This window comes from Gasterosteus aculeatus, chromosome 2, assembly GCF_964276395.1.
Source record: "Gasterosteus aculeatus chromosome 2, fGasAcu3.hap1.1, whole genome shotgun sequence".
Taxonomy (NCBI): Eukaryota; Metazoa; Chordata; class Actinopteri; order Perciformes; family Gasterosteidae; genus Gasterosteus; species Gasterosteus aculeatus.
This window is the reverse complement of record NC_135689.1, coordinates 15,986,323-15,995,860: the sequence shown is the minus strand read 5'-3', so window position 1 is coordinate 15,995,860 and position 9,538 is coordinate 15,986,323. Positions and strand designations below refer to the sequence as shown.

General features: G+C 45.9%; 1 protein-coding gene across 2 annotated transcripts; it reads left to right on the top strand.

Moving 5' to 3' along the window:
- The first annotated feature begins 1,228 nt into the window (after positions 1–1,228).
- LOC120829329 (transmembrane protein 26) lies at positions 1,229–6,145 on the top strand. Of its 2 annotated transcripts, none has more exons than XM_040193355.2 (4): positions 1,229–1,378; positions 2,590–2,800; positions 4,181–4,325; positions 4,917–6,145. In XM_040193355.2, the coding sequence occupies exons 2-4, from the start codon at positions 2,607–2,609 to the stop codon at positions 5,817–5,819; spliced, it is 1,242 nt and encodes a 413-aa protein (XP_040049289.2). In that variant the 5' UTR covers positions 1,229–1,378; positions 2,590–2,606; the 3' UTR covers positions 5,820–6,145. The 2 variants fall into 2 exon arrangements, with proteins under 2 accessions (XP_040049289.2, XP_077940892.1); XM_078084766.1 differs by having other exon boundaries at positions 1,254–1,382.
- The last annotated feature ends 3,393 nt before the right edge of the window (positions 6,146–9,538 follow it).

Here is a 9,538-nt window from a genome sequence, read left to right as displayed (position 1 = left end):
AATATATGGATGTTATTTTATTTTAAGAAGCGTACGTATAATAGAGCTGAAGCTTTTGGTCTTGGTTGGATTGTGACACGTCCTGTTGAAGGGGACATCTTATTTACCCGATGTTGTCTCTGGTTGAAAGGTCCGACAGTCACCAACAGCATTAGGATTCATCCCCTGTGAGGCATTAATATTCACTGTAAAGGTCGCGGTCAGTTCTCACAATAGCTTTTCACGTACATGGAGTTGGTCAAAGGAAAATCCTGACGTGACAATGGGACGATGGAAAAGGTCAGGGGCTCTGCACGGAAATACCCAGACATATCAAGACCCCCATTGCTAAAAAAAAGCAATAAGAAATGCCTTGGAACATTTAGAAACACATTTCACTTGTAGGCCTACTTTTATTTTACTATAAAATGTGCCGCTCACATATTTCTGTTACAAATCGTTACATTTTCTTTTTCGGAATGTTTTTATATAATTCGGTTCTCCAATATCTGTGCATTTCAACCACAGGACGGTAAGGTGACGGTTTGGTACAGATGGATTTGGAGCAGACAGACTAAACCACGTCCTCAACGATTCCTGACTTTGAGCCTTAATATAATCGAAACCTGTAAATTGATAAAATAAACAAGATCCCGTCATGGACGGGACAATTTGCTAAGAGAACAAAAAAAAAGTGTATTTGTTGTAGGCTTGTAAACACATTTACTGTGCCAATGTTGTTAGGAGTGTATTGAATTGGAGTTCCTGGAAAGCATTGGCGGAGGGGGGGGGGGCATTAACATCTCCAAGGACCTCCTCCTCCATGTTTGTGTGCTCCATGAGTGCATTGGCCGGGGAGCGAGGCCGTTATCAGCGGCGACAGCGCAGAGGCAGAGCAGGCATGGGTGGGACCGGGGCAGGGCTGGGGGCTCTCTGCGCGACGGGCCGGCTTCTCCCAGAGAGATAACTTTGTTCTGGGCCAGTAGGGGTGACATCATGACGGATGGCACATGAAGAAGTGGGCGCAGTGGGGGGGGCAGGAAAGGCCTATCTCCTACAATGGCACCAAAGGGACGTGGAGACGCGCACATACACTACTGCTCGCTGACACTCCAGTGGGCTTGAGCAGCAGTCACACACACACACACACACACACACACACACACACACACACACACACACACACACACACACACACACACACAGCATTGACTTGTCTACACGTCCAGTGTGTCTCGGTGGTGTCATATAAAAAGGCGAAACCGGACTGACACAGGCCTCAGAGTGTGTGACTGCTCTGTTATTGACGTTTTCTGCTGCTGCAGCATCCGAGTGCTTTTGGGGAGTACGCTGAAGGACCTGATCTCCACCAGCCTCAGCGAGGAGTCCTGCTTTTGATGTAGGTCTGTTCTGCATGCAGCCGTATGCATCATCCTGCACATAGCAATAATTATCTTCAACGCATATAGACGCCTCGAAGGTTTTGTTATTTCAAAATAAAGGGCTTTGTAAATGAAGACCGATTAAATATATGATATGTAACTCATTTATTTATGGTTTGAATAATAGGTACTAATCCATTTGCATTTGTTTTTCCTTTTGACTTGTTAAATAACATTTTAAAAATATCCAGTGAAAATTGTGTATCTCCATACGTGGTAAATGTTTTATTGTGAGTGGCATCGCTGCTCTTAAGAATTTAGTTTTATGTACAGTATTAACAATATGTGAAGGGAACATGATGGAGACTGGATGATATTTATGGCATGATGAGTGAATGTTGTTGCTACAAAGTAAAAAAAAAACTTAATTAATGACTTGCTAAAGTTTGTGACAGGAGACTGAGATCTTTCACAACATGGCAACACAACATTGTTGGTATTATGGTGTGTACTTCATCCGTAGAGTTTAGATCTTATTACAAATGGTGAACTATTAGAAAGGGACATTACAACTTTTTAAAGTTGAATGTTCTGAAACAATCCGAGGGAAGAAGTAAAGGTTATGCTTTGCAACCAAAGTCCCTGGCTGGAGTTCAACTGGCTTAATGGAATGTATTTGGACAACTTTCAAGTCATCACAATAGTCCAGAGATCTGATTTAAGCGAACCAATGCAAAGCCTCCAGGAGTTATTTAACATTCTTACTAATCGCTGCTTGCTTTGAATTCCCCCAAAGATCAGAAGCTTTTATCCTGAACCAACTCATTGACAGTTAGGACTGTTTGTACTCACATATTATGCAATAGTTATTGATAATTAAAGCTTTGGCTGCCTTACTGACCATTCTTTGTGAGTTTATTGTTTTATTTTATTGCAACATGCAATCAAATTAAAGGGGCCCTTGGCAATGCTGTACTCTGGAAAAGCCTTAAAATATATTGCAGTTAAACTATATGAGATATGAAAGAACGTAAAGGCCTTTGTCGTTGCAAGGATTTTACTTACATTATCTCCTTGTATCGGACAATAAGTTGTGAAAGTCAGTGATTCAGTCAAACAAACAAGGAACAACGTGAGGGAAGGGGAGAGGTAAATCCGTTCAAACTCACGTTAAAACAAGTATCCATCATATGAAGTAAGTTGCACTGCATAACGATCCTCTCCGCAGGCTTTCTGTGGCGCACGATGTGTCGGCTCCTGGACGTCCTGCTGGCTTCGCTGAGTCGCTTCCTGTTCGCGGTGCACGGCGTGGTGACGGTGTGGCGTGTGGTGGCGGTTAAAGAGGAGCCACTCTACTGGCTGCTGCTGACGGGCGTAGCCCTGCTGGGCGTGGAGATGGCTGTCACTCTGAAGTGCACCCGAAACGCAGAGTGGAAATGGTAACATTTTGGTCATTTTGGGCCCAGATTTGACCTCTATTCAAACTGCATTCTCTGCAGCCAATACAAACTTTATTAGCTATGCTGCTGTGCTAGCAGTCGTTTAGTCGCCCCATCTAACCCTCACTCGGATGGTTGATATGTAACAATTGCGTTACAGGCACAAAAACACGTCCAGCTTAGGCTGAGGAGATGTTGCTAGTTTTGAATATTCCTGCTAAAATAAGAAATAAAAGGTCACCAAAGTCGTTAGATTTCGTCATCTGCAGTCTGCAAAGGCCTCTATAGAAAACGTCCCTGTTCCCAGCAGTCCCCTGAGCTTATGTTGAAATATTTCAGTTTGGACCAACCAACGAAAAAGCCGTCATCCCAACGCTGCCAAAGTGCCAAAAAAGTTCCATGACAGACAATGTCAATAGCATTATACACTGCTCCATTCAACCTCACCCACCTGCAGAGTAACTCCACTGGGTGGTGTGTCTTTGTTCGGCCATGCATGGCTGGTAAAGGAAGCCGAATGAACCGTACAGCATTTCCAGCAGAAGACACCTTTTCAGAGGCTCATTTGATACATGTAATCCTATCCTGGACCTGCTTCAGCTACAATGACCAGAAATGTGTTTTCAGGCAAAATAACCATTTACAAACCATGTATTTTTAATTTGTAAAGCAAGGACATGGCGATTAAGGTGTGAGGGATGTGATGGCGAGTAAATAACTCTTCATCCCCATCTGCTAATGTTCTCTACGGCCTATAATATTCTCTCTCTCTCTCTCTCTCACTGTCTATCACAAACAAATCTATTCCTCTGCGGTGTTGTTGCTCTGTGTCTTCTCTGAGCTTATGCTCTGAGCCTGACGTGGCGTCTCTGTCACTGTCGCTCCTTTCCAGTGGTGGAGAAAACGTCTGCTGCTGGCTCAAGCCGTTTTTCCTGTCCAGCTGGATTAAAAAAAGAACATTTTTTTTTTGTCATTTGAGAAACGGAAACTGACACCAACGTATATTATGCAAGTCTCAAAAGGATATGAGCATTTAGTGTCACACCTCATTCAACGTCAAGCTCATTCAGGAGCTCCCTGACACACACAGTGAACATCCCCGGACACGAGCTTTCTTCAGGCCTCTCTCTTTCTCACTGAGTCTCACTTTGAAGTCCTCTCCTCGTAGAGAAGGCTTTGCACTGTCAAGAGGGATTTGCATATATGATGAGAATAATTGCCTGCCTGAAATTCGATGCTTCTTTTGCAGCAAAAAAAAACTTTTTTCTTCTTAAGCGGGTGGAAAGTGGAAAAAAAAAGAAGGATGTCCCTAAAAATAACTTTCCCCCACCTTTCCCCCAAACACCCTCCCTCCCTCTCCTTTGACGGCCCCCTTTCCAGGTTCTCCCCCATGGTTTTCCTCTACCTCAGTACTGTCATCCCGTCCATTTGGTTCCTGGAGCTGAGCCTGCTGCAGTCCAAGCTGCCCGTCAACAATTCCTCAGGCCCCGAGCTCCATCCGCTGGCTCGCATCCCGATCGCCGCGGTAGGCGCCGCCACCAAAACAACTGCATGCAGCCACATCCAGGCAAACACCTGATATCAGATCAGATTTAAATCAGGCAACTGGGCGGATAAACTATTAGTTGCAGGAAATGTGTAATTGAAACAGCGAGATCAAGTCCAGATAGGCTCCTGCTCGGAAAACTCTCAGATCTCTCTTCTTCCAGGGTGAGTTTAGTGCAGTTTCTTTCATGTAGGATTTGGGAACTTTTCTGCCCCTTAGCTGTGCTGGAGGCCAGGCGGCAGCTTTTGAACGTGGTAGACGGAGTGTTTTGCTAATGTTGTGGAATGTCGAGGGGTGCTTTCAGGATAAACTCCGTTATCAGTGCAACGGGGAGCGGCATCACGAGTCACGTCGAGATTAGAGAGGAGATGTTTTGTGGAATGGATATTGACATTTCTACCGAGGAAAATTCAAAATAACAACATCTCAATGGGTGATTGGTCAAAAAGTAAAAACATATCAGGGAAAGACAATCCAGATGCAATTATCATCAGAGACAAAATGTGTGAAAGGATTTGTTAAACTTGACAAAAGCCCTCATAGCCCGATGCGGCTGTGTTCTTCCCCCAGGCCATCGTGGAGCTGGAGCCGGAGAACTGGGTGGCCGGCCTGGAGCAGACCATGCTCATCGTGTTGGTTCTGGGTCGCTGGCTGATGCCCAAGGGGGACATGTCCCGCGACCAGCTCTCCCAGCTGCTCATGGTCTATGTGGGACTGGGCGCCGACATTCTGGACATCTTTGACACCTTCAAGGAACCCGAGGTCCAAACCAACCAGACAGTTGTCTACATGGGCCTGGGCCTTTTTTCTTGGGCACTGATGCAGTTTCCTCTGGTGCTGACCCAGACTCAACAGGGGGAGCCTCCACAGGGGGGTGAGAATTGTGTCGCCCGCCTCCCTGCTCCTCCCGTTACCTCGGCCTCCTGCTGCTCCAACGAAGTGTGGAGCCTGCTGCTCACTGTGGGACTCCAGGACGGCCCGTTTCTGATTTACCGGCTCTACCTGATGCTCCAAGAGCAGGTGCTCAACCAGCTCATGATCTTCTTCACCTGCAAAAACATCCTCATAGTCCTCTTGGAGCTATACAGGATTTTCGTGGTGCAGTGTGAGCAACGCTTTGGCGATTCGGAGTTGGGAAGGTGTTCTGCTCTGGTGCAGCAGTGTCAAACCCGGAGGGTAAGGGAGGATGAGGAGGCGGAGGAGGAGGAGGAGGAGGAGGGAACAGGTGGAGAGCAGCAGAGCTTTCATACAGACACTGAGAGGGTAACTGAGAGAGAGGAAGATCCAAAAGGTGTACAGGTAATGAAAGGCCCCAAAATGCAGCGAGGCACGTCTCCAGCCCTCCGGGGGGAGAGGACGCCTTTCACACAGCGAGCAGGAAAGTCCAAATCTTCTGCATCTCCACCTCGCTCAGAGACAGCCAGCTCTCTGGAGGTTGAGGGAATAGAAGTAGAGCACAATAGAATCGAATGAGTTCTCACTGAAAAGATCAGAGAGCAACCCCACTTTCCAAGAAGGGAAGAAAACTATAATTCTACAAGTTCACACTTGGATTCATGAGACCGGTGACAAGAGAGCTGTAACCAAATCACGGGGGGTTTGTGCTCGATTTATTCAATCAACAGCAGCTTGTGGCTCGCATTACTCAGCGCATGGGACTTTTTTCTCATGGAACTATTGTAATGACGTGGGGTTTGACAGTCGGCATTAAACAGACCTAATGAATATGCTGGACTAAGATGAGGATAACATGCCCTGCCTTAATAAACCTTTCTTAATAAAGATACTTCGGGAAAAACCATGTGCGTTTTTTGGTTGTTGTTCTTTCACTCTGATCACCATGAGGTGGCAGTGTTGCCAAGTCAACCAAAGCACCACACACATGTACATTGTTGACTTGACAGGAACATGCATGCCTGGTACATAGAAAAAAAAGAACAAACCGGTGAGCAAGCAGCACGGTGGCACAGCTGCAGCATCCAACTCCCTCAGTTGTTTACTTCATACATGAAAATCACCCCAATGAAACCTCTCCTCTGATACAGTGAGGAAATAAGGCATCTGATGAATTTGTTTAAAAAAGATCTAGTCACTTTCCGGGTGCGGGTTTTTCATAAACATTCAGATGAAGACAATCGAGAGACGTCTCAAACAGTATAACAAGTGGGAGGAGAGTGAAGAGGTTTGGTTCATTTGACAAGGTTCATTTTCCTCTAGAGCTCAATCAGCCTCGTTCGAGAGCTCGGTGCATTTTTATTATGTCTGAAAAAGCACACTCGTGATTATGTGGGAGTTTCGCTCTCCCTTTCTCTCTTTCCGAGAGACGGAAAAGGGGCTTTTGAGACGTATACCCGGGGCCCAGAAATGTTTAAACCGAAGCTCTGTGTCTTGAGGTTCGCTGCTACTTCAGAGTGGGAACAAGCCGAGCACCCCTTCCCCCCCCCCCCACAACCCCCCGTGCCCTGCCCCCTCCACTCCCACCTCAATCCAGACGATCCCTCTGCTGTCAAACCAGGGTTTAGATGCAGCCCCTCTTGTATTTTTCCCTCGGCGAGGCAGCGATTGGAACAGAGGCCTTTCCCGCCCTGCCCGGCGTCCCGGTCCAGCTGCACGGGCTCTTTGTTCTCACGGAGCTCTCAATGACATAAAAGGCTGAAACATAAAGACTAAATGGAGGAGAAGGTTTGTGTGCGCGCCCTCCCTTCGGTTGTAACGTGCTCGATTTTTTAGAAAACGAGCAGGATGTGATCCTGATCCTGGAGTTTCTCCAGTCAACGGCTGTGCGCTTCTTTCAGGAGATTTTCTGGAGAGCACCACTTTTATTCGCTATTTCATCTTTGCGGCGGCACTTTGGTGTAAATTATTGATGGTGGAGCCAACTAGTAAAAGAAAGAAGAGGGGGAAAAAAAATGTCCCCATTGAGATGTTGAGTACAGGCTAATGCTCAATTCACAAAGTCACTCCCAAGCAAATGACATCGGGCGCAGCCGAGACGAGGAGGCCGCTGCTTCTTCTAAGGACCTGAGGTTTGCGAGAATCCGATATTGGCCGTGACAACGGGATGTGGGCAACACAAAAGGGTGATGAAAGAGTCGCTTGCTTGTGAAAGAGTCCTTTTCCTCTTCAGATTAACTGCATGCTTTAACAAGATTGTGTGGGCAAGTGGGAGGATGGGGATGTCAGCTGATGCGCGGGCTGCCCTACATAGATAGAGAGGGAGGGAGAGAGCGTGGAAACTCAGAGCCTGCAACTCAATTGCACATGGACATGAAAAAATAAAAATAAAAATAAATCAACCCTCACGGGGACCTCGACTGAGAAATAACTGCTCACACGGCAAAGAGTGATGCTGCCTCCAGGTGCTGCTTGAAATCTCTCGTCTGATCAATTCATTTAGCAAAGCAAAGTCCTGGCGTGTGATGTCGTTTCCCCCCATCCCCGCGAAATATTTCAAAACTGTCTGTTAATACGATAGGAAGTTTCCCGAGGACAAACCGGAGTGACTGATCCCGGTCAACGCGCCGCTTGGTTGCAGTGATTTAGCTCCGTGCTGGAACAGATCTCGCTCCATGAGACCGAGGTTTGCATCCGTGTGTCACACCATTGTGAAAATAACGGATGCAACTTGTGGCGCGTTCAGCAGTATCTCCAAGTATTCTCCAATGTACGTAAAATACAAAATGTATCCAGTCTTACTGCTTTCTAGGCACTGGTTAAACCCCCAGGGGGCCCATCGCAAAGCTGAGCTGTTTCCCGCCACCTATAAAGATGCAAAGTGTACCATCTTGCCAGAAGGTTAGATTTAAGCATAACATTCATTTTATCCACGGAATGCGAGGAGACGACGGCGTTAAAGGTATCTCAAAGACGTGTATGTACTGTATGATAGATATATATTTAAAGGAGCATTAAAATTAAAATGTATAGCACCTTTTCTAACACAGGATCAGCTCCGAGAGTCCCGGCGGGACCTGGCTGAACTTTGCATATTCTCTATATTCTTGCCCTGCTGTTTAGTTTATTTAAATATTTTTTTATAAAATTTAGATTGCATGCAAGCAGTATTGGAGTTGAAATGCTGCTGGGATTTCTGGGACTAGTGATGAGCTGTCTCCATTACAAGCTCTGGATAAAACTTAAAGTGGACCACGAGTCAATATTTTTAGCTCAGCTGCTGTTTTTTAGCGTAAGGACAAAGTTAAAAATGAAATGAACAATTAATCAAATTGGCCCGAGGCAATGGCCACAGAGTAAACTCCTCTGAGGGCCTCTGAGGTTCTGGGGACAACATTTAATAAAGCCTCGTGATGTAGTGGCTTTATATCTTTTGCGTTAAACTTTGCAGAAGTGGAATCAAGAGGCATTTCATTGACGTCTGGATTCATTGTGACATGAGTGGATGTAATCAAATGCAGAGCATGTGCAGAGATCCTGTAATTGCTTTTACGTTCCTCCAAAAGAATGCATGAAGTCGCCGCTTTATGGTAATGAAATGAAACAAATTGAGTTATGCTACAATACTCAAATTAGTTGCCACAGATTACAATAGTTTCTGATGATAATGTATTCAAGAGAGATTCACCATTCACTCAACCTGAGCAGGTACATTTCACCAGCACGCAGCGTCTCCACCACATGCCACAGTTTCCCCACTTTGTGTCAACTAATCAGAAAGCCCGAACACGCCGAAGTGCGCCTCGTCATTTTCCAAGACAAACCTGTCAACGTGCCGCTGAAACGTTGCAGCTGGAGAGGAGGAATGAAAACAAAAGCAAACTTCAAATGCGCTTCCCAACTTTCTGACAGTTAGCTGAGGATCCAGAGCGGATGTATCGCCATGGATGGCAAAATAATGAGCTTCACTTCACTGGTTGTTGATCAGGGATGTTACATGGCTCCTCGTGGCTGTTTTCACATAGAATAGACTTTTGCGGACACACTGTAACGTAAACGTCCAAATGAGGAAACATCTAATAATGAAATAACTCTGCTCTGCACACTGCTCCCAGGACCAGTGCGGACCAACGCACATGAATTACCCACTTTCATCCATGAGGAACATCGCTGGTCCTCAAGGATTTCAGCCGCCCCTCAAAGTTGTAGAATCAGGTACATGGAAGATGTGAGCCAAACATCTGGCTTTTGCTTTTAACAGTTATTATAATACGCTTACGTCATTTAATACTCGTCTC